At 42.9% G+C, this 26,326-nt stretch overlaps 1 protein-coding gene across 1 annotated transcript in view; it reads right to left on the bottom strand.

Annotated features, from left to right (window-relative positions):
• Positions 1-26,326, bottom strand: part of LOC111154975 (kalirin) — a 288,438-nt gene that overhangs the window by 149,011 nt on the left and 113,101 nt on the right. The window contains exon 10 of the mRNA XM_022514930.1: positions 15,232-15,354. Within this exon, the coding sequence (XP_022370638.1) occupies positions 15,232-15,354 (123 nt within the window). The remainder of the gene's footprint in view (positions 1-15,231; positions 15,355-26,326) is intronic.

The following is a 26,326-nucleotide window of genomic DNA, read 5'->3' as shown; positions in this document are numbered from 1 at the left end:
CCACCTGAAGCCATGATGGGATGTAATTTCTTGGAAAAAATCTCAAACCCTATCCTTTCTAACTTTATAAAAACTGTTATCAGAGTGATAGCTACGGTGAGTGGGTCAGACCCAAAGTTTACATCTAAATAATGCTCTCTTCTCTAGCTTTTTTTTTTTTAATTTTTCTAAAGAAGATTTTACTTATTTATTTTAGAGAGAGAGAAAGAGAGAAGAGAGAGTGCAAGCACAGGGAAGGGCAGAGGGAGAGAATCTCAAGCAGATTCTGTGCACAGCCCAAGGTATCAATCTCCCAACCCTGAGACCATGACCCTGAGACCATGACCTGAGCCAAAAATCAAGAATTGGACACTCAAATGACTGAGCTACTCAGGTGCCCCAGCTGTATGTTTTAAAGCAAATGAGACTGACCTTGTGAATTCCCAAGACACTCAAGAGTCCATAATCTTAGGCAGAGTCCAAACCACATGAAGAAGAAAATCTGAAACATGTCTGTCACATGGATTTGGACTTCCCTTTTTAGCCTCACTTACTGCCCCCTTCCCTCGATGTTATTTTCAAATTCTAAGCATATGATGGACTAAAGTCCACCAGAGTTATTTCAAGCTTTACTTGGCATTGCTGAAGCTCAGATACATTATACAAAAGAGCCCACAATGTGAAACACTATGGAGATATGTAATTACAGTGGAGGTTGCCAGTACTCAGCACGGTTGGCTCCTAGAATGTAGCAGGTCTCTGAAACTCAAAGGGCAGTGCCTAGGGCTGGCTGGCATTTGCCCATGTACGCCAAGACAAATAAAGGCACCAGTCCCAATGAGGCTTGGATGTCCCCTGATGTTATAGGATGCCACGAGAGCTCAGCTCCCTCTGTCCCAAACCTGGCTTCCTTTCCAGGTGGAATAACTCAGACATAATGCTTTGTTCCTGCCAGTACTTGGCAGCGGGCTTTTCTCCTGTTAAAAATGTATTCTAAACAAAATTAGTTCATGAGCAACCTCTAGTTGCTCACTGGCAGAGAAAAAAAAAAAAAAAAAAAGACATATCTGCTTGGTGGGTTGTTCTTGTTGGTGATAATGTGTTTTATTTTCTGGTTTGTGTCATATAAAGCCTGAAGCCCTTCGGGGGCTCTTAGGGGCTGGTTCCTGGCACTTGTCATCTGTCCCAGCAGCCTCATCTGCCAGCAAGTTCTCCGAAGCCCCTACCCTTCAGCCTAGACACTGCTGATCTGCTCCAACACCCCAAATGCCACAGCAAGGGAGCATTCACCCCATGGAGCTCTCAGGGGTTCGGGAAAATACTGCTCACCTGAAATACACCTGTGCCAGAGCTGAGCACTGTATGCTGGACCCTGACTGAGTCCCTTTTTCAGAAAAGATGGGACAGACATAAAGGGAGAAAGGTAGAGGAGGAGGAGAAGGGGAGAAAGAAGGAGAAGGGAAGAGGAAGAGAAGGAAGAAAGAGGCTACGAAGGCCACTGTTTTGAAGCACTCTCCACTACCACCACTCCTGCCACCATTTGTCACTCGGCTCCACTCCAGCCAAGACCCAGAGAGTCCTCCCAGCATTGCCGTTCACGTGCATCTACGGCAGGGAGCAGGAAAGCCTTGGAGGGCACTTATAAACTGCCATCTTCCGAAGCTTTATCTTGGTAGAAGATTCTGAATCCTTGGCTTAAACCCAGCCCTCCATTTTCAATGCTTATTTTGCCTCTCTTTACATATTTATAATTGTACCTGGTTTTAATAACCTATAATTATAAATTAGCAGACTCTGGGAAAGAGTAAGAAGTCTTCACATTAGAGACTTCACCAAAAAAATAAATAACATTATAGATTACCATGGTAATCTGCAATGCCATAGCAATCAATAACAGTGTATCCATTACTATGGATATATCCTTAAGTGAGAAAAGCCAGTGACAAATATACCCATGTACACATAGGGAAGAATATCTGGGAGAATAAATACCAATGTATTAGCTACTGTTAGACAACTGAGTGGGTGGATTATTTTTGTTCCTATTTGCTTGTCTGCTTTTCTATATTGAATATGTGCAATTTTGTAATTAAAAATAAAGAATATAAATAAAAATAAAACGGAAACATTGTTTGGGAAAAAACTCTCCAAAGGATTGTTGAATAAGCTCTGTTTTTCCTACTACTCTGAATGCATGTGTGCTAGAAGGGCTTTGGGGTCAGCCCACCTGGGTTCAAATCTTGCCTCCTGACCTTGAAGGATCCTCCTCTCTGGGCCTGATTCTTCATCTGGAAAATGAGGATAAATTAACACTTACTCTAAAGGGTGGTTTCAAAGATTCTATGAGCTATTCTTTATAAAGGATGTGTTGAATAAATGGCATTTCTTATCATTACTTGTTCTGATAAGCTTAACTTTATAGCACAGATTTAGAACCTTGCAAATTCTTTTCAAAGTATTTTTATCCCCCTGTATGCAAATCTATCGGCCCTCCCTCTAGTGTTCAGTCCAGCCAGCGCTAGCTTCTAGGGTGGCATGCACACTGCTAAGGCCCATGGTACTCAGTGTGTCACAGAAATGGAAAGAAGAGGGAAGAGAAAGGAAATCGATTTGGTTTCTCTTCATCTGGGCAGGTTGACCTGTGCTGAAATTAATTATTGGAAGACACAGTAATAAATGGTTTGCTTTCAGAATCAATACTGGGCAGACAGGAGAGCTTTCCTCTGGAACAGCCTTCCCTGTTTCCTTTCTAAACCGTGTCAATGCTTTCTGAGAAACAGTGGCTTTATTCTTCCCATCCATACATTATTCTTGTTGTGCATGGTAAATATGTTGTCACGCTGTGGAACTCAAGTGGTTACGCTCTTGGTACCCTTATTTTTTTTTTTAAGGATTTTTATTTATTTGACACACAGAGACAGAGATCACAAGTAGGCAATGAGGCAGGCAGAGAGAGAGGAGGAAGCAGGCTCCCCGCTGAGCAGAGAGGCCCGATGCAGAACTCGATCCTGAGACCGTGAGATCCTCCAGAGGCAGCCACTTAACCCACTGAGCTGAAGGCAGAGGCTTAACCCACTGAACCACCCAGGCGCCCTCTTGGTACCCTTCTAAGGAGGGCATGAGTCTGAAAATTCTCTAGAGTGGAGAGTGCTCTCACTTGGTGCCCAGACTCTCTTTTCTTCCTTCTCCCTTTCCTGGGGCCCCGTGGCAGGCTTGGCTCCAGCCCAGAAATCAGAAATCAAATGGAAACACACATCTCACCAACAGACCTCCACATCAGGTCCCCTTGGCAACCATCTAGCCCTGCCCGATGCCCAGTTTTGATCCCGTCCCTTAGAATTAGTCCTTCCTTACCTGATGTCCAAGGAACCCTGCCTCCAACTTGCAGCCTAGTAGCTGGAGCCTTGCTATCTTTTGAAAGCCTTCCCACAGGCAAACTGCCCATTCTCCTCCTTGCATCTCTGAACATATTCACTCCTGGATGCCCAGTGCTGGGTACCCAGTACCTACTGCCCCCAGGCAGAATGCACCATTATTCCATTTGTTTCCTTGGTTCTGATTGGTCAAATTAGACGGCCATTTCTTCCATAATGTTTAACCTGAAGATCAGGCTTCTCAGTACCCATAGCTGATCTGTCCCTTTGGCACTTGTATGGCATACCGTATGGCACAGTATGGTATTGGCATAAAATCAAATATATGGATGCAGGGGACAGAATAGAGAGTCCAGAAATAAAGCCACACTTATACGGTCAACTAGTCTATGATAAAGGAGGCAAGAATATAGAACAGGGAAGAGACCTACTCTTCCCAACATGGTTAAGCAGCCCACACCAAGCTGAGTGTTGAGAGATGATAGCAGGGTACTTGATAACCCAGCCTGGAAGACACTGAGGCTTAGAGGTATTCTATCATCACCACCCCATGGCCACCATTGCTGCCATAGAGGCCACTGTTCATCAAGCATCTCCTATGAACCAAATTCTCTATTAGGCACTTGCCATATGTTATTTCCAATAGTCACATCACTCCCCAGGGTAGCTGTCCCTAGATCCAGTTTAGAGAAGGGCACTGATGCTCAGGGAAATGAAGTGACTGGCCCAAGACCAATACACAGCAAAGGAAACCATCAGTAAAACAAAAAAGCAACCTACTGAATGACAGAAGACATTTGCAAATTACATATCCAATGAGGAGTTGATATCCAAAATATATAAAGAACTTATACAACTCAACACCAATAAACCAGATAATCCAATTTAAAAAACCAGCAGAGGACCTAAATAGACATTTTCCCAAAGAAGAGATACAAATGACCAACAGACATAAGAAAAGAGACCCAACATCACTAGGCATCAGGGAAATGCAAATCAAAACCACAATGAGATATCACTTTATCTCAGAAGGGTTAAAATAAAAAACATGAGAAACGGCAAGGATATGAAGAAAAAGGAACCCTCATGCACTATTGGTAGGAATGAGACCATGTAGCCACAGTGGAAAAACATTGTGGAGACTCCTCAAAAAATTAAAAGTAGAACTATCATATGATCCAGTAATTCCACTACTGGATATTTACCCAAGGAATACGAAAACAGTAATTCCAAAAGATATTTGTAACCTTATGTTTACTGGAGCTTTTTTTTCTAATAGCTAAGATATGGAAGCAACCCAAACCCAAGTGGCCATTGATAGATGAGTGTAAAAAGATGATGTGGTGTGTGTATATGTGTGTATAAAGGAATATTAATATATAATATAACATAATAATATTCATATAATGGAATATTACTCAGCCATAAAAAAGAATGAAATCTTGCCATTTGTAACAACAACAACTTAGAAGTTATAGTGCTTAAGTGAGAGAAGTCATTCAGGGATATGCAAATATGACTCATATGCAGAATTTAAGAAACAAAATAAATGAATAAAGAAAAAAGAGACAAAAAAATGAACTCAAATATGGAGAATAAACTGGTGGTTTCTAGAGGGGAGGTTAATGGGGGTGGGTGAAATAGATAAAGAGATTAATAGAACATTTATATTGATGAGCACTGAGAAACGTATAGAATGGCTGAATTATGATATTGTATACCTGAAACTAATAGAAGACTGTATCTTAATCATACTTGAATTAAAAAAATTGAAAAAAAGAAATACCTAACTCATTAATGTTATAAGGATTAAGTGAGTTAGTATAGGAAAAATAGAACAGTGTCCAGCACACAGAAAGTACTCAGTAAGTGTTATGCTACTATCATTATTGTTGTTGATGTTAGGGTCTCTTCAATAGGGAGAAGCAAAAAAAGTATCTATCAATGAACATGATATACTGAATCAAAAGAAGTATGACCAAATGAGCGATCTTGGACTTAGAATGAATATACTGAACATAAAATCAGTATACTATATACTTCTTTTATCTAATTTACTTTTTGGGTATTTTCTTTTTTTCCCTTTAAAATTCTTTTGGAAAAGGCCAATATTATTCATCTCTCAAAAAAGAATTTTTGCAAGAGAGAAAGAACTTCACTACATATAAACTAAAGAGGAAGAGGGTTAACAATACAGTATGACGATAGCTATCCCAGCTGGAAAAACCATGGAAACTTAGTGGAGCTGGAAATGCACATAGTAATGATTACCATTTCCTCTTGTCAAGATTGGTTTCTTAGGACTTCAACTGAAATTATTTTTTAGGGTTTTTTTTTTTTTTTCAATTAAAAAAAAAAAAAAAACACAGCAGAGTCCAAAAACCTCACTCAAAATATGACTAAAAAAATGCTTCTTTCCAAGTGTCAGATCCTGGGCAGGGCCGTCCAGGTTGATCCCAGCTCAGTACAGTCTCACTAATTCTAACAGGGTGCCTCTCAGGCCCCAGGCTATATGGTTCTGGGCCTTGCGTTCTTACGAATATTCATCCAATCTACTTCTCTTCCATTTATCATGAATTGGAATTGGAAGGGATCTCAGAGATAATCGGACTTGATATCCATCCCACAAAGAAATCCTCTCTGTACTATTCATTTACTTTTTCAAGTGCCAATTGCCTGTTAGGCTCCCTGTGCTAGGCATTGAGATAAAAAGAGTAATGAGACAAAATTCATGCTCTAAGGAAGTCACAGTCCAGCTGGGGAGTGAGGCTGGCCTAAAATTAATGATGACACTGCATGATAACTGCCATCACAGGGATATGGCTAAAATAAGTGGATGCCTAGAAAAGGGGCATTCAACCAAACTGCAGAGACCATTTCTGAGAAGAGAAGATACTTGATATGATTATTTCAAGATGAACAGAAGCTGCCAGGGGTGGTCAGACTTAAATAAATGGGAGTGATAAAGGAGCAGACAGCACTGACACTTGAGAGCATGGGATGTTCAGGTACAAATGGGGACATCAGGAGTATGGGGAGGGCGGTAAAGGGAGCACATGAGGGATAAGAGATAAAGCCAGAGAGGCAGTAGCCAGGTCATAAAAAGGTTTATGATATCAACAGTTTGAACTTATGGCAGTGTGGGGAAGGATTTAAGGAGACTATGACAAGTTAGGGAAAACAGGAGGATAGTGTGACAAACCAAAGGTGAGATAATGAGACTCTGATCTCAGGCAGTGGCAATAGAGATGAAAGCAAAGGGACACATAAAGAGGTAGCATCAGTAGGACTTTGCAAAGGATTCATAAGGTGTGAGAGCAAAGTAGAAGTCAAGAATGACTCCCAAGTTTCTGGCTTGAGCAAATGGGTTGTTGGTGTCCCTCCCTGGCGTGGGGAATACAGGAAGAAGAACACATCTAGAAGGGGTGGAAAATGATAAAATAAATTTTGGATACACTGGATTTGAGAACCCTCCAAGAAATCGAAGTAGATGTGTCCAGAGAGTTAATGGGTTTATGAACAGGTTGCTCTGGGGTGAGATCAGAGGTAAGACATGGATTTCAGAGCCATCAAACTAAGGGTGGCAGTTGAGGCTACGACAGAGTATAAAATCATGCCTGGGGTGTACTCTGAGAAGAGATGGTCTGAGGAAATCCTTGGGAAAAGGGAGAAGAGCCCAAGAAGGATCAGCCAGAAAGATGTAAGGAAACTAAGAGAGCATGGTGTCATGGAAGGCTGGGGGGAGAGAATTTAAAAAGGAGGAAATGGTCGACAGGGTCAAATGCCTTCCGAAGACCATTTAATATCTGAAAAGTGTCCTTTGGATTTAGCAACAAAAAAGCCCAGTTGAAGACTTGGATAAGATTATCCTCATTTGCCCAGAGGGAACAGAAGTCCAACAGCAGGGGTCAAAGCGCATCTAGGAGATGAGGAAGTAGAGGTGGCAAATAAAGACTCTTCTCTCAAACACCTGGGCTATGAAGGAAAGGAGAAGCACAGAGAAAGCAGTCTAAACTATCATAAAAGATAGCTCAAGTTTCTTTTTATTCACTTTTTTGTTTGTTCATTTTTAAAATAGGAAGACTTGAGGATTTTTATATCCTAAGGGAATAAAGGGTCACCTCTACCGGAAAACCTCGAGTGGTAAGGAGCACAGGACATCACAAAGTATTTCATTCTGATTTTGGACAGCTCATAAAAAATCAAGTATGGGTTAGAAGTTATATCTGAATGAAGCTAAAATTGGCTTCACTATCCCTTCCACCCTTATCTCTTCTACAGGAAGCCCTCAACTATTAAGCCTATTGCCCTGCGTTCCATAAAACACTATTTACTCAAAACGGAATATATCCAGTTACTTGAATTTCACTATCCTAGCAGTCTTCTCACAATCAAGTACAGTTTGTCAATCTCCTTTTGAATATATATTTTCTCAAATTAGGCACAATACTACATATGTGATTTAAATAGCCAGTGGACAGAGAAATCCTTACTTCTCTGGTTTAGAGATTATACAGTTGACCATTGATCAACAGTGAGCTTGAACCAAGTGGGTCCATTTATTTGTGGGTTGTTTTTTTTTTTTTTGATAAATACAGTAGAGTCCTGTAAATGTATTTTCTCTTCCTTATGGTTTTCTTAACATTTTTCTTTTCTCTAGTTTATTGTAAGAATATAGCCCATAATATATATAAAATGTAAAAATATGTGTTAATTGACTATGTTATCAGTGAGTCTTCTTGTCAACAGGCTATTAGCAGTGCTTGAGGAATCAAAAATTATATGCAGATTTTTGACTACGCAAGGGGTGGTGCCTGACTCCTGCATTATTCACAGGTGAACTGTGTTTTAATTTATATCATTATTCAAAAGCCTTTACTATTTCTCTCTGCTTTAAGAGCCAAGTCTAAGCCCTTTCATCTAAAGGTCATTGTTCTTGAGAGTCTAGACACAACCTATACTCCTTTGAGCTTTTCTACAGTGATTTGTTCTCTTTCACGCAGAATCTTCAACTCTCAACAACATAAAGATGTTTTATTTACAGTGTCACAAAATTTACAGGAGATGCTGGGAAATTTGAGGACTGTCATCACCACCATGTTTTCCCTTGAACCGGAAGTGAAATCATAACAGAACAGCATTTCCCACACCCTCATTGTGATAGAGCAGACCATGGTCCTTTCCACTAGCAGTCAGTTTTTTTTCCCCTCTTCTTATATCTCTATTACTTCTCCATATTGTTTACTACCCTCAGGTTTGTAGATCTCATACTGATGTGATCCCTTCTGATATATGTTCATCCTTCCTGTTAGAATGAGTCCTTTAAACAAAAAATCCTTTTCTCTCACAGTTTTCTAGTTATAAGCTCAATACCCTAAAGTCTCAGGAATGTTTATTATATTTGTATCCTGGTATTAAAATTTAAGTACATATATAAGTATATATACATATTTTAATATGTTTTTACATATATATACATATACATATATATGCACATATATATGTATATGTATATATATGTGTATATATATATATATAGGCAATTGTATTTGTATTTTCCTACCTAAGATGACCCAAGGGCATCTCCTTCACAAGGTGCTTCTTTCTATGTCACTTCTATGGTGCCCCACATTACTAGGATAATTTTCTCCTTTCACTTCAAAGTTCACTTCCATCTTTCTAGATAGAGCAGCAAAGCTTTCTGCCAGACCTTCCCCAATCTTTACAAGATATACTCTTCCCTTACCAGAAGTCCATCATCCTGGCTCTGTAGGGTATACTCCAGAACACTTCTGAAAACACCATCTACATAGGCAGCCATTTGTTTTTCAATGTCTCCCCTCTTTTCCACAGTCCCTGCCATCACATGGAACAAGAGATAAGAATGTCACCAGTGCTTTTGAGTCCTTCAGTTTACTACCCAGAACTTAAAATCATTAGGAATGTAGTATCAATTTCTTCTGAATGTGCCATTTGTTCCATAGAGGAAGCACCAGAAGTGGGGGGTGGGGGGTCAATTCATGGTCTTGATAAGAAGTTCTTGGTAGACTATAATATCTTGGATATTGGCTCTGATCCCCTCTCAATTTCCACATCAAGTGTATATAAAGTGACCTTCAAAACCCATAGTTGGGAGTTCTCCAGAATATAACCTATCTTTCTTCTTCCTGAGAGTGGTCCCAAAAGCCCTCCCATCAGCTCATGCAACTTTTCGCTGGTGTTTGTGGAGGGAATATCCTGAATCCCCTCAAGTGGGATGAATGCCATGCAAGATCCAAAGGGTAACAAGATTGTTCTTCATTTCTTCCACTTGCCCACTTCATGATATGAATTTCTCTGTATTTTCCTGGCTTTCTTCCTCACTATTTTTTTTCATCCTGCTGAAGAAACTTTTGTCCTTTCCAAGAAGCTGGAGTGTGAAACAGCATCTGTTGAAGCTTTCCCACCTTTTCCTTCTGCTTGCATCTGCAGTTGCTATAATTGGTCACCATCTCAGGCATGAAAAGAAAGATGGAACTTACTCCAAAGATCACCACGCCATCCCCTAGGCAGGCATATTTATTGGATCACCAAATGAACTAATGGTTTATCTTGGTTTCACTGAAAAGTGCTCCTTGAAAACCCTGAAAGGATAAATATTATGCTTCCTTTCAAACCATGGGAATTCTTATAGGGTTAGAATATGTTTAATGCATGTTTCTCTTTGGATCATGATTTCCTCAAGACGGAAACTGTTATATCTCTTTCATTTCTCAAGGTGCCCAACAAAGACTTGATGGCCTTGGGAACTGATGAGTACTACTGTCTGTCTGAGGGCAGGGGCTTTCTACTCCTATGGATTCCCTATTCTACCTGCCCTTGGAGCTCTAGTAAGTTAGCTGATTATACCTTGAAGATCTTTAACAGGTAAGGTCACTGATAGGTCTACTAAAATGCTTCCCTTCCATTTTGCCTATTGTGACTCCAAGACTCAGAATGATTTTTTAAGTGTTTCCTATCCAAGTTTGAGAAAAAAGCAAGAGTCAGACAAACAACTAACCAGAGATTGTTGAATGAAGTGCTTAATTGTGCATATTTATATATATATATATATATATATATATATAAATTTATATTTCTTTAAATCTTCCTTTAAATGGTCTGTTCTTTCAAAAATGTTACACAAAAGCTATTTAATAAGCTTAGCTTTAAATGTGATTTGGTGCTTTGAGATTTTAGATAATATATATTTGAGTGCAAATGATCGCTAATTTTTTACTAAGCTAGCTTACAGAAAGTCTGGCATTCCAGATAATGAGGTCATAAAGCAGACCACTCACAGAGCCCGCACAGCTGCTATCTAAACTACAGGCACTTGAGTACTTTCCTTCTGAGTAATAGCAAATATCTCAGGACAAAATAACAGTACCATAGCCCATACTCCCTCTGGGCACATGTGGACACATGTATCCCCTTACAGTCACACTATGATGGGCAGCAACTCTAGCTTATGCTTGTTTATACTCCTGATAATGACAACCATGCAACATAAATATATATAAAAATATAATAAGTGTCTTTTCAGGCACCTGGGTGGCTCAATTGGATGGGCGGCTGCCTTCAGCTCAAGTCGTGATCCCAGACTCTCGGGATCGTGTCCCTCATCGGGCTCCCAGCTCCACGGGGAGTCTGCTTCTCCCTCTGACCTTCAGCCCTCTCATGCTCTCTCTCACTGTCTTGCTCTCAAATAAATAAATAAAAATCTTTTAAAAAAATATAATAAGTGTCTTTGGAAATCTGATGAACTCTATAGCCTGAGTCATGTGATGAGTTTATAGGCAACTTAAGTAAAGTGTCTACCAGGACCAGAAGGGTTCCCACTAGGGCCCAGGTCTTCTATCTGAGCACAGAGAATCTCAGTAGCGTGGACTAGAAATATTTATAGAGACAGACCCCCTCGTGCACACGTGGCCCCAGACTCTCCCACCTGCCTGTCAGGAGCCTCCCCTGGCAGCAGTAAGTACCCGAGGGGGTGGGGGGGGGAGGAGCTCCCTTCCCTTTCAGCTCCGCTTCCAGGGAGCCTATTCAAAGGGTGCCATCTGCAGGATGGAGTGAGGACCATAAATACTTCGTTTCCCCCAAATGATGGGTGCATTTGTTTAAAATGGGTTCAAGAGCTAATAAACACAAAATATAAGGTCATGGTTTACCACATTAATTCTTCTCAGATATAATTGATATTTCTACTATTGTTTTAAATGTCTTTACATGATCTCGTGTAAGGAGAGGCAGAGGCGTATTTGTTCCAGGAGTTCACATTGCCCTCGGGCATCTCCCTGTGCACTGGAGGACTTGCTCTTCCCTGTAGAAGGGCAGCATCCCAGGGGTACAACAGGTGCTACAACTCCCTTCCTGCTTTGATTCAAGACAATTTTTTTAACTTGAATATAGAGAACGGGTGCTCAGAATTTTCTTCTCATATCAATCAGCCTCAGGTTATGGAACCATAAAATCATGACATTAAAAGAGATTCCTTCACTGAATCATGACCCTCTGTAGGACTGGCTATGAGTGAACCCCCAGCCTCGTACTCCTCACCATTTGTGATGTCCTTCCTGACTAGATCTCTTAACCAGCAACCCCAACCAACAAGCAACAAGAGAATCCCTGCTTGGGCTCTATAGCATTGATCTCTGACTCAAGAATTGTCTAATCCTGATTAAATCTACTCCTCCCCTCACAGTGGCCCTCACTTGATCGAGAACAGGAGAGAGAGAGAGAGCACACCCTTTCCTGCCTGGATCATCTCCTTTCCCACCACTTGAGCGTGATGATCACTTTGCACAGAACAAAGCAGATCTGAGGCTGCTGCCAGTCCATCTGCCTTTACCGCAATCACATTGGTTTTCCAATGTGGACTACCAATTCCAGGATGCTAGGCAGCTCCACTCCCTTCCCCAGAGTAGGGATGAGAAAACAAAACAGGACTTATTACTAGACTATGAGATTCACCTCTAAAGACTGACTTACAGGGCAATACGGCAACTTCATGGCCCCTTACTTATGTGAGCCCTCTGTTGTCCATATCTGTCCCCTTTCCAGAGGGAAAACTTTGAAAAGCATGAGCCCTTTAGAAAGTAGAACTCTCTCTCCTAAGAAAGACACCATCTTCCCTGAAAGCAGGGACAGGGAGAAGTGGATTATAGCAAGACATTACTCACTGGCAGAGCCTGGGAAAAGTTGTATGTCAAATGGAATAGCCACAGCAGCGTCTCCTCTCCACACCCCCCACTCTTGCTCTTTGTTTTGTACTCTTCATGAGCCAACTGGCACTTTGAAATGAATTTTACATTCAGGTCCCATACTTCACTAAGGAAGGGCAGCATGAAGTTAGGGTAAAAACATGACTCTGTGGTCAGACACACCTGAGCTTGAATCCTAGCAGAGCTCCTGACAAGCCAGATGGTATGGGCACAATGAAGAATTTTCTGAGCTTTAGTATTCATCTTCTATAAAACAAGGCTAATACTATCCACCACTCAGGACTGGTGGACAAATATATAATGGAAACACAGGCTCTCAAAAATGTGTCCATTCTTTCTTTAATATGAATTTAAGTGAGTATGTCTCTGCTACTGATTGGAAGGCACTGTCCCATGTGAAAGGCTTATGAGGCACCAGTAAGAAGGTAGGGGAGCAGTTGGGAGAAGGCAGGTTAGAGTCCGGGGGGCAGCCAGGCTTCCTGGGTTGTAACAACACACAAAACAACAGTGCCCTCAAGGGCCGATAACCAAGGTTGGCATTGCCTCTGAGGCTGCAGCAGGAAGAGGGCGAGGGGGCGCTGGCTGGCTCAGGGCTGTGGGATATCCTTTCTGAGTGAGGAAGGGTTGATTCACAGGAAAGCCAAGGGGCAAGAAGATCACAGCTGTGGGATGGCTCCATCCCAATAGACTGCCCCAGACACCACAACCCCACTCTCAGCAGAAAGGGAGTCCATGTGGCCCTGTACCACCCTTTGTCCCCTGACAGATAGCAGAAGCACCCAGAATGTCTGGACATTCAGATATTTTGGGTCTGTGCTATATCCAGAGGCCTATATGGCCCCTGTCTATATGACATGGGTGTGATCCAGCCCATTCTGCTGAAGGTCTTTGTAGGGATGAGGCTTGTTTTTTTTGTTCTTGTGGTGGTAGCAGAATATACATAATGTAAAACATTTTAAGTTCAGTGGCATTAAATAAATTCACACTGTTGTGCCACCACGACCAGCATCCATCTCCAGAACTCTTTATCTTATAAAGTTGAAACTCTGGATCCATTAAATAATAACTCTCTATTCCCTCCCTTGCCCCAGCCCCTAGCAACCATCATTCTTTCTGTCTCTATGAATATGACTACTCTGGGTACTTCATATAAATGGACTCGTATTTGTCCTTTCAAGACTGACTTATTTCACACAGCATAATTTCATCTGGTCACTTGGGTTACTCCCACCTTTTCGCTATTGTGAATAATGCTGCTCTGAACATGGGTATACAAGAATCTTTTCACAGCCCAGCCTTTAATTTTTCTGAGTATATATGTAGAATCAGGATTGCTGAATCATATGGTAAGTCTATGTTTAATTTTTTGAGGAAATGCCATACAGTGACTCCATCACTTTACATTCCCACCAACTGTGCATAAAGATTCTATATGAGGCTTTCTTTATTGCATGGGTTGGGTCTAATCCATCTGTATTCCCAGCTTGAGGTCACTAGTGACTCAGTCTTTCTGGCACCTGCCAGGCCTCTCACATTCCAGAACACACTTGGAGCTTCCTTAGAGATGTGGTTTGCTCCCACCACTCTCCTGTCCTCCAGCAGATCCCTTTGGTTCTTGGCAGGGGCTCACCTTTGGCATCCATGGCTCACCCACAGTTTTGTCTGGGGCTGGTAGCCTCCCGGCATGGGGGCTGGCACTCTGCACTACCCCCAGGATGACACCCACCATGAGGACTGCCCACGTGGTAGGATGGGAGCTGGGCCTGGTTACAGCTGTGGTAAATGCTAGCTCTGTCATCCTCCCCTTTGTCCCATACTGATTCCCTGAGAGATGCCCCTTCCCTGCTTCATTTTTAGGTCTTATTTCCTACTGCAACTGATCATGTCTGACAAGATAAATGGATAGAGTAGTATTTCATCTTGAAGATGAAGATGCTCAGGACCCATGGAAGAACTCCCCCAAAGAAACAAATATAAGAGATATATATAAATATATATAGAGAGAAATATAAGAGAGTTAGGATAAAATTGAGGGGCTTCAGGCTCAGAACCAAAAACCCTCTTCTATCCCTCCACCATGAAGCCAAATGGTCAAGGCCTCTCACGGCATCTTTGTGTAATTAGATAAAAATGCCCTTTTGGCATCAGGTGTACAGCTCAGCTAAAAGACAAAATATTATGCCATATTCTCTGGGCACAGTCAGCCTTGCAGAAGCAGGTGCCATCTCTTCCTCCGGATCCTGGAGGACACACAGTTCTGCAAGCAGACCTAAGGCTGATTTCCAGCTCCCACTTGCCTGTGGTGATAACCATAAGCAGTAGTTCTGGGCTGTTGATGTTCCCAATGTCAGTTCCTTCTGCCATCACCACCTTGGGGACAAGTCATTTACAGATCCTGTTGGCAGGAAGATTTTCTCTGAAGACCCGAAACTAAGGGTCTATCATGTGCCTAGTGATCCAAGAGCAGACAAGTGTCTCCTTGCATCAGGCTGGAAGGCAGCCCTGACTGGGCCCTAAACGCGATGTGCCTCAGCAAATACCAAAACCGTAGCCCTGGCCTCCCTCCCCAACTACACACACACACACACACACACACACACACACACACACACACACAACCACACACAGCTTCTCACCTGAGCCACCTCTTCGAAGTCATCGTGCCTCTTCTGCAGGGCCCGGGCTCGATGCAGCGACTTCCCCACCCCGGTGTGTTTGCTGAGAAAGGCCTCACCGTGGTTTTCAATCCAGTCCAACACCTGTTCAGAGGAGGACAGAAACAATGACTCCCTGGCAGAAGGAAAGCCATGTGACAATAGCAGCGACCGCCAGCATCCTGGAATTCCCATCCCCATCAGAAAGCAGCAGTCCAGCTGGACATATTCGGCCCACCGTGGACCCAGGGATTTCATTACTGTCATTGGTGGTGTAACGCTCCCACCCTTAACTAGAGTCAACTCATCTTCGATTGCCAGGATAGTCCCTTGTTACTCTTTCAGTTTTCCCAGCCTTGATTAGTTCATTATTTTAAACAAGCTACACAGACTGTCAGGCACTGTTAAAGTCCCTCACTAACCCGCTTGGAGTTAGTGACCCACATAAAGTCAGGCACACGGGCAGAAAATGAGGCAGTGTCAGCTCAGGGCGATTCCTAGGCCCTGACGGCTTCCTCATCCCTTACTTCCTCATAAAAATGCTCACAGCAATGTTCACAGGGACCCTGCCTCCTTGCACTCCTGGGATCCCCTCCTAATCTCGAGAGGAAAGTTGGCACTGGTTAGGCCCTACCTGGCTGCTCCAGAGAGTGGTCACCAGGACAACTGTCCTTTCTGGCTTCCTTCCACCCCTCTCCTCCAATCAGCCCCAGCCACCCAACCAAATAAATTAAGGTCTTACATCCTAAGGCCTTTAGTATCTATGGTTTCTCCTGGAAAAAAGTGGAGACCCCATGTTTTTCTAGGCTTCAGATGGACTGATTTGGCCTCGGGACATTTCCCTTGGTATTTAGAGAAGCTGGAATAGACATGGCTGGAGCAGTAGACGGATGAAGGAGGGGATGCTGAGAAGGTGAGAAAATATGTTGTCCTCAGGGGCACTGGACACGGGGAGTAGAAACCCCTTAGCAGAAGCCTTGAAATGGAAGGAGGAGACAGCCTTTAACATCTATTTTGCATTCACGCTGATGGCCCAACAAACATGTGCCTCCCAGAGTTGGCACTCAGTAAAGCAGGTGGCCACAATTAAACCAGTTAGAGTGTACAGCCACACACCTGCTAGAGATCCTGCCAAGACAACTGAGCCCACTCTATTCTGGCTATTCTGGAGTTAATCTGAACATTTGGTTAATGATATGCTAGACTTCTCAGGTTCTAGAAGGACTTTCTGGAAAAAATGATCTAGATGAAACAAGCCTGTTTTAAAGCATGCTTAAGGGGGGTCCCGGGTGCTCCATCGGTTGGGCACCTACTTTCAGCTTAGGTCATGATCTCAGTGTCCTGAGAGTCTGCTTCTTGTCTCCCTCTCCCCCACCCCCCCAACTCTTGCATGTGTACATTCTCTCTCTCTCAAATAAATAAATAAATTCTTTAAGTAAGTAAGTAAATAAATAAAAGGATGCTTTAGTCCATTCTTCTGTTTCTTCTACAGACTACCCCATGGCAAGCAGATAGACCAAATAATCCCATGAAGTACAGGCATGGGAGTTCTGTCTCCAGAGAATCTAGTCTTTGGCTTCACTTTCTTTAACATTTGAAATAAATTACACCTGCAATTGCACAAAGTATGGAAGGCTTCAAAGTCTCAGGACACTACCACAAGGCCCACAACAAGATGGATATTAGGTCAGAGAAATGTATGCAGGAATATAAAAACGAGATTTAACAAACATCCATTTAACAAAACTGGAATGTCAGACAATTGCCCATTAAAAAGGAGAAAAGAAAGGCTTTTTAGAAAATGACTATATAAACACTGGGTGTAGAGATTTAAATATTTTATATAACAAATTCTGGCAATATATGTTTTTAATATTCTAGAAGCATGTCTATGAAAAGAAATTGCAGTAGTAAATGAACTGGGTTTTTACCTTTTGCAAACACTGAAAGGCAGCACTGAAAGTAAATCTAAATATCCCTTTCCTCGAAGAAAGGAGAGCCCACATCTCTCTAGAATTATGTATGGGAGAATTTCAGCAATAACAACAAAAATCAGGAGAGTGCATTTTTACTTGACTTGACACAACGTGAACCCACAATTTTCTATTGTAAAGAGGATGATGAACAACAGCACGCAAGGTCAAAGAGAAATATTTCTAGTCACAAAGTTTTCCATGTCTTACATACCATTGAAAGTGCAGTTTTATAATCTTTATGCATATTTAAACTTTTGTTAATCCCATGAAGTGAAGCTTATGGATAATTTTGATAATTTTTATATATTAAACTTATGTTAATCCCATGAAGTGAAGTTTATGGATAATTTTGATAATTTTTTTTAGGATTTTATTTATTTGACAGAGAGAGAGAGATCATAAGTAGTCAGAGAGGCAGGCAGAGCGGGAGGGGAAGCAGGCTCCCCGCTGAGCAGAGAGCCCGATTCGGGGCTCGATCCCAGGACCCTGAGATCATGACCTGAGCTGAAGGCAGAGGCTCAACCCACTGAGCCACCCAGGCACCCCAATTTTGATAATTTTTATATGTAAAAGGGCTGTCTTGTGGCTTTTGATGATTTCTTCAGAATTTATGACAGATTTTCAAATTACAATTTTGGTTTTTTAGGTGTGAGCAGTTAAGTGTGACCTGCTTGTCTGGCAATGTTTTAATGAGTTTATTTTATTTCACTTCATTTTGTATCTCTAGTTTTAATAAAATTTGTTATGCTAAAACAAATGGGTTTAAGAGGAAAGATTTCCATCTACTGGTTCACAAATGGTTAGCTTTTATACTCCCCAGGGGTAATTTCACAACTTGTAAACTTCTCTCAAAAAGCAATTTGTGTTCTATTTAAGTTCTTTTGCTTTCTTTAAAATGTCAATTCATTGTCAGTTAATGACACTTAAGTTGACTTAATTAGCTCTACCTTAACCTCTTAAAAATCTATTATTCATATTTGATAGATTTTTATTAGCTTAAACATAAATTTGATTGCTCTGTGATTTTATATTGTCCCCATCCAGTCCAGCTTCTGTCATCAGAACCGAAGCTGTGGGGAACCCATGAGCAAGCTCCGTGAAGACGCAGAGACGGCACGGAAATCAGTTTAACAAATAAAACGGCAAGTGATTTAGCATGTGAACAAAATTACTTTAATAATCCATAGAGACTGAAAAAGTACCCGAGGATAGAGAAACATAATCACTATAGGAGGTATTGTTTAAAATGCTGATTTCTGATCATTTTTTTAAAAAAGACCTTATTTATTTGACAGAGAGAGAGAGAAAGCACAAGTAGGCAGAGAGGCAGGCAAAGAGAGAGGGGGAAGCAGGCTCCCTGCAGAGCAGAGAGCCCGATGCGGGGCTTGATCCCAGGACCCTGAGATCATGACCTGAGCTGAAGGCAGAGGCTTAACCCACTGAGCCACCCAGGCTCCCCATGATTTCTGGCCATTTTGTGTTGGACAGTTCAGTTGGAGCCAGCCTTATCCGACACACATTTAGACCCCATGCTCTCTTGACCCTGATTCCATGTCCCCCAGTTCTGGGAGTACAATCTAGCTTTGCCCCAGAGAAATGTGCTTTCTGAGCAGACACCAACAGTGTCTGATAATTACATCACACCCTGCAAATTAACATGCAGCACTGGAAAGCAGGCTATCCCACAGTTTCTGGTGTATCCCAGACTCGGGACATCACTGGTTGAAGACTAAATTGCATTTCTAGCCAAATCCCTGGAACTCTACTGAACTATGCATCCACCAAGGCACCCCACACTAGCTACCCCTGTTTAATTCTCTCATCTACAAAATTTTATTTAAAATAATAAAAAATATAAATATATTATATTTATATATTTATTTTATATTATATTTATATATTTTTATATATAAAATATAAAAAATAATAAAAAATATAAATAAAATAATAAAAAAATAAAATTTAAAAATTTTATTTAAAACAATTTTAGTCAAGATAGGCCAGGAGGATAGTTAGTAATACCTATGAAGGGCTTTGAATTGGTTTTCAAGTGTTTCCAACATAGAAGGTTTTACTTTTTAGTTTGTGCCTGCGGGTTCTTCATGGAGCAAAGAAGCACATGGGGGATGTGAATGTCACTGGATTCAGACAGATACTTATTAGTCTTATTGTGCCCCAGTGCTGGGCCCCAGAACAGCCCAGGATGCAGTATTAAACAAGGCAGGCAGAGCCTTGACTCTGGGAACCTAGTCTATGGTGGGAACAGGCACCGCACAGGAGATCACACAAATGGTCATCAGTTGCAGTGGTGAAAGGGTCAACAATCAGGGAAGGCCTCTCTGAAGAAGTGAGGGTGTAGCTGAGCGCTGAATAGGACTTAACCAAGAGGAGGACTTAACCAAGCTAGGAAGGAAAAACATCAGCATGGCCTAAGTAGTGGTAAGCGAGTGATGAGCCCAGAGAGGGCAGGAACCAGATATGCTGAGCCCTGGTGTGCCCAGTCAGATTCCAGGGCTCGTCCTAAAGGCCACTGAAGGGCTGGTGCAAGAATAAAGACCTGAATTTAAAAGTTACTACTTTTGGCGCCTGGGTGGCTCAGTGGGTTAAAAGTTACTACTTTTGCTTTGTGGAGAATCAGAGGGAGGCAAGAGTAGAGGTGGGGAAATGGGATGTTATTGCAGAAATCCTGACAGGAGGCGATGGTGGCTCAGATGAGCCCAAAGGCAGTGTCCGTGGGTAATATTTGGGGGAGAGAATGGCCAGGTTTGGTGGTTAGGTATGGGGGCCATAGTGGGGCAGTGGAAGGCTGACCCCCCGGGGCACAGCTTGAATAACTGTGCGGAAGGAGGATCTGGTCACTGGTGCAGAAGCAAATGAGTTATGAGGGACAGCACAGAGATAACAGATTCTTCTGTTTTCTTTCCATTTTCATACTTGCGCTCTGGTTCTGATAAATGACAGTTATGCCTGTGAACTTGAGTGGGAAGTAGCACCCAGTGATAGTTGTCAATCTGATTCTGGCAAGATGTATCTTTAGTTTCAAAGAAGCAATTTTATACATTTGGGTTTAAAAATAAGTTATAAGGTGCTAATATAGTTGGATCCTAAAATTAACAAAATAGGGACACCAAATCCATTTGAAAAACACAAACTTAGACTTAAATGGAATTAACCTGTACATTCTTTTTTTTTAAACATTTTATTTATTTATTTGACAGAGATCACAAGTAGTCAGAGAGGCAGGCAGAGAGAGAGGAAGGGAAACAGGCTCCCTGCTGAGCAGAGAGCCCAATGCGGGACTTGATCCCAGGACCTTGGGATCATGACCTGAGCCGATGGCAGAGGCTTTAACCCACTGAGCCACCCAGGCGCCCAACCTGTACATTCTTGAAAGGGCATTTCACTGGGACGTAGTTCTTTTTTTTGGGGGGGGGGGGAATCCCTTAACCTGACATGCAAAGTCTTCTGTGGCCACCTCACCCCTTCTCAACCTCACCTCCAGTGAGTCCCCACCTCACCCCTGAAAAACCCAAAAACTGCTTCTTGCTTCCTGAGTTCTGCTCTTACTACTTTCAACTTCACTTGAAATGTCCACCTCCTTCCTCCTCCCTATCCTCGTCTCCTGGTCTCCTTCCTACTCATCCTTTAAGCACCATCTCAAAATCACTAGTTCTGGAAAGATTCCTCTTTAATAACCCACCCAGGGTGGGGTGGTGTCACTCTCCCCTGATTCTGTTCCAACCACAATTACTGCCTCCAGGCTTGTCTCTCTCACTAGACTCTGACCTCCTTGTGATTCCCAGACTCACAGCACAGCATGGTTTGTTACAACGTGTTGAATGGCACTCAACTCCTACTCATCCCCACAACACAGCTTTGGAGTGAAGGTGTGAACTCCATGCTCCCCCTCTTCCCTCTGGCGTAAAGCCTCTCTCAGTCTGCACCTGGAGTTCTCCCCTTGTGTGTCTCCACTCTCTCCACTGCCCTACTTGGCAGGTGGTTAGTCCTCGGGCTTAAGAAGGAGTGTGGGGTTTTCCCCACTGTATGCTACCCTTCCACCCGTCCTTCCGCACCCCCACATCCCTGCCAGCATTGCTCATGCAGGAGATAGCCAACGAATGCTACAGCCTTATACCCATGGGCGGTCAAGTACAAATGTGGTTGAGGCACCTGCCCTGCCATCTTGAGAGAAGCTGTCCCACTTTGTTCGGGAGGGGACCAGATCTGTGCCCTGTCTTTGGGAACAGAAACCCAGGACCTCTGGCCACTACAGTAGGCAGGCAGTCTTAAAAAACAACTTATAAAGTTCTTCCTCCTTTCCCATGCCCCAACTGCTCAATCAGAAATGAGTCCTTTTCAAGAACAGTCTTTTCCAAGAGAGAAGCTCACATCCTGAGTGGATGTGGGAACAGCCATTATACATAATTCCCTAATCACCCCTTGTCTTCCTCATCTAATTATGTTTATTCCAATAAGCACACAGTCAAGGCAGGGTACTTTTCAGGGTAGGAGACAGTCTCTTCTAGTTGCTAAGGGGAAGAGAAAAAGTCCTTTTGAAGAGAACTATTGATATGTTTTTTTCTGAACAGTGGCCATGAATGCAACTGAGTTAATGGGAGAAAATCGGGGGCCTAGCTGCCTGCTGTCCTGGGACTCTTGATTTTTTTGGCTCTGCTAATGGGGTAGAATCTTATTGTTAAAGGAAACCGACAGGGTCATTCAGCCCAATGCAGGAGGCCCCTGCACTTAGATACCCACCTTCAAAGTTTTAAGTTCAGATCTAAGCTCTACCTACATATACAAGTACTTTGGGCTCCTAAAGCATCAATAAATTGTGGCCCCATCACGATCAGCGTAACTTACAGACACCATCCTTGGGATCAAGAGGAACCTGGGCTCTGGTCCCAGCTCTGCCCCTAACCAGCTGTGTCCTGGCTCCTCTCTGGACCTCACTGCCTCAAATGAAAATGCCGGATCAGACCATCTCCCTGTCTTCTTCAACTCAAATATTTCATTTAAAAATTTTTTTTCATTTTCTTAATTTTTAAATCTATCTTTTTTTTATTTTATTATGTTGTGCTAGTCCCCATACAGTACATGATTAGCTTTTGATGTAGTGTTCATTATTTTTTTATATGGAGGGAATAGCAGCTCCCTTCCTCAGAGGAAGAGATGATTTCCCGGAAGGGTTTGCTCTTTGTTCCGCTCTGGGCCAGGGCATTGGCTCATCACCTCTGTGTTACTTCCCCTACGGCTTGGCTGCAAGTCTGAGACGCTTTCTTATTAACCCTTTCTTGTACACTGTTTCCACCACAACCACAACCAGTCCAAGCTACCATCTTTCCTCCCTCGCTCTCTAATGAGTGGGTGGTAACGCCACAGTCTTCTTCTTAGACTTGTGGCATTACCATCCACTCATTAGCTGAACCTAATTCTTTTCAAAAAAAATTTTTTTAAAGATTTATTTATTTGAAAGAGAGAGAGCCCACGAAAGAGAGCATGAGCAGGGGGAGGGGCAGAAGGAGGAAGAGGAGAAGCAGACTTTCCACTGAGTACAGAGCCAAAGCAGGGCTGGATCCTAGGACCCCGAGATCATGACCTGAGCCAAAGGCAGACGCTCAACTGACTGAGCCACCCAGGCGCCCTAGCCGGACCTATTTCTTTAAACATAAATCAATTCATGACATTCCCTTTACTAAAAACTGTACCATTTTTTCCTACCACACTTAGAAAATCCAAATGCTCTTCATAGCTTATATGGTCTGCTTTGATCTGGACCCTTTTCTTCAAACTTCTTACCCTTTTGTCCTGCTCTGTATTCAACAGCGGCTTTGGCCATTCACCCATTTTTGGGAATGCCCCCAGCTCCTTCTGGTGTCAAGGACTTCGTAGATCCCATTTCACATGCCTGGAACCTCTTCTTAAACACATCCCCTGGCTTATTCCTTCAGCTTTCTGCTCAGACATTATTGGCTATCACTATATGACTTATTCTATATCCACGTGTTTGTGGTGGCATTTTCTTTCTACCTCCTGAATGTAAGCTCCACGTGGACAAGGCTTTGTTTGGTTCACAGCTGGGCTCTCAGAGAGCATTTGTTGAATGAATGAGTGAATGAACTCATCCCGTCTGATCTGAGAACTTCCTGTGTGATTAAGGGAAATGGAGACAATTTACGAACACATGTGGAATCAGAATCCCAACTCTCTGATTCCCTCATCTGGCTCCCTCCGATCAATCCTCTTATTTGAGACAGGTTACTAAGCCTGTGTCATAGTTTGATCCACAGGAAAACGAGCCACAAGTTTTTGTTGTTTTAAGTAAACTGAAGAACTCCTCGCTCGCTCATAGGAACTTCCCCCAGCCCGCAGCCTCCTAGCTCCTCAGAAAGCCATTATCCTGAGACCAATGAAAAAGAGCGCACATACAATCAGCTGTCTACAACACGTTTTGTTCTGTGAAAGGCTCCAGTACACACAGTGTGTGAGCGTACCCAAGACACTTCAGCACAGCATGATTTCTCTCTCCTGCAATAGCACAGCGAATGCTAGTCCCGAAGAGGAGTGGCTCACACAATGCTAGCACCACCCGCTCGAGTCGCCTGAGCCTGGAGAGCTTGTAGGTGCCACCTGAAATGCCCAATTACTAGCAAGTCATTTTCTGCCCCTTCTTTGGTATAATTATATTCAAAATAAATGTCTTGCTACAGCAGGAGACGCCATCATTTTTCCAAGAAGCATCAGCTGAAACTCATTAGCAGGTGTCTGTTCTTCTCCTGAGAATTGTGGTCCCTTCACCTGACAGATCAATGCTGGGGAGAAGCTGGCCTGCACACCCGAAGCTCCAAAGTTTCAGCTGCCTCCACTCTGCCACTTTAAAGTTCTTATGCATCACCTGGGGTTCTTTTTAAAACATAGGTGAGGAGGTTCAGGACAAACCACCCCCACTGCCCTGTGGAATGTGTCACTTCGGCACGTGGATTATTTTGTGCTGAAGGCACTTGAGCCCCTGTGGCCTCAAGAGAAAATTTGTATCCTCCCTTAACTACTCAGAAGAATCTAAATTGCAGGTCTTTCCCAGAATGAGGGTTATTAGCAAAGATAAATTTTATCTGAGTAACCCATCTGTATGGCAGGGCAAACATCTAATTACCAAACATCTGCTCTTCTTCTGGCCCTATGAAGCGCATTCCCGTCCTCTGGAATCCCAGACCCCTAACCCCTTCTCCTTAATTCAGAATGACATATATACCTCATTTTGCCTGTCTTCGGAATTTCCATGTCTTTATGGATTCCCCATATGCATGCCTACTGAATTTTATTTTGCCCTGTTAATCTGTCTTGCATCAATTTGATCCTTAGTTCAGCTAGAAGAGGGGACAGCAATTCTTGCCCCCGTAAGAAGGGGCAGAACATTCTTGCTCCCTGATGATACGCACCACCTTACTCACAGATTCTGGATCAAAAAGGGCTAGATAATCTGTGCTTATAACAAGTTCCCCATCCTGAGCAGATGATTTTAATGCCAGGGGTTCAAGGACCGCACTTTGAAAAATGTAGTTCCACATTTGCACCTGATGCCTCCCTTGTTTTCTCAAATCTACCCTTGCCTCATTCCCTAGTTCCTGCTCTCTGGCCACAGGAATACTGTGACTCCCAGGAGCTTCCTGCTCCAACTTGACTTTTCACCTGCATCAAATCACCTCAGACCTTCACTCTCAGAGTGTGTTTCCTCAGCTCACATCTTTGATTAGTTCCCCACTGGTGACACAATGTGAGTCTTTTCTTCTTTAGCCTGGTATCCAAGGCTTCCGAAATAGTGTATTGAGGTCAAGGACAGGTTGAGAATAGGGGTTATCAGAAAGAAGTGACCCTGGATGGGACTTGTCTTCTCAATCTTTAACATAATAAGAGAAAAAGTACTGAGGACATTAAAAGTACTTAAAATGTCTGTGGATCAAGAAAGCCCTGAGGCTCAGTGACCCCTAGGAGGGGACTTCCTCTCACTGCCTCCCAGGCCCCAGTAGCCTTGCAGGCCTGCAGGATGGAGGCAGGGAGGTCCTTCCTTAGAAGGTGCTCACCATGGAATGACTACTCTTCAATCCGAGGAGTTTGCTTTCAGAAAATCAAAGTAAGCACCAAGGCACAGACTGTGGTAAGGAAGGGTGGAAAGGAAGGCAGAAAGTAGGGCAAAGGTTTGGGGTGAAGAGTATAGAGTGCGAAGGGTACTAGAAACCCAAGCAGTTCATAGGCAGGAGGGTCTGAGCATGTCTGAGGCAGGCCTCTAGCGCTCACTCCCCAACCTTGCCAATTCTAGGTAGGGATTACTCGGAGAAGGCGGAAACAGACCCTACAGTGCCAGCCTCCTATGGTGGAGTGATAGAAGGCTCCCTACAAGACCAGCAGCATCAGAGATGCTAACGTTGAGGAAGTTTCCTTACCTTCACTGCAATCAGAAAGCAACTGTGATGCGCAGAACCCTTTCTCCCCTCTCTCCCCTCCCTATCGCCCCAGTGCAGTGCCTCAACCCTGCTCTCTTTCTGGGTGTTCACGCTGCCCAAAGAATCACCTATCATCTACTTGAATGTATTTCGATGGATTATGACCATGAAATAACTTACCCAAAAACTGTACTACTCCTAAACACTAGCATGGGCAAATGGATATGATTCAAGACACATTCTACAAAGAAAAACATCAGCAATGCTGAGTCAAGATTGTGAAAAACAAATGAGGACGGGTAATGTCTGTTCTGGGGATATCTGTATCAGAGATAGACGACTACAGAAGGCAATTTTATTATGATGCAACTAATGGGGAAGAGTGGGTATGAGTATCACTTGTTTTGTCACCTGTGGGTCTTATTGGACAAGCAGTTTGAGGATGAATCTCAGCTATGGGCTACATGACCTTGGGCAAGTCTCATACTCTGGGACCAAGTAATCTACCAGGGCCCTTTGAGCAATGACATCCCATCACTAACTTACAAACCCCTCAAGGGCATAACAATATTGTTCTGTATTTCTGCATTCCCGTCACCTAGCGTGAGGTCCATGGCATAGCAGAAAGGCTAAAAACAGGACCCAGACGTAAGACGGACT

Source organism: Enhydra lutris, unplaced genomic scaffold, assembly GCF_002288905.1.
Source record: "Enhydra lutris kenyoni isolate GAN:26980312 unplaced genomic scaffold, ASM228890v2 scaffoldscaffold39, whole genome shotgun sequence".
NCBI lineage: Eukaryota > Metazoa > Chordata > Mammalia > Carnivora > Mustelidae > Enhydra > Enhydra lutris.
Note: the sequence above shows the minus strand (reverse complement) of the source record. Positions and strands in the feature narration are given on the sequence as shown.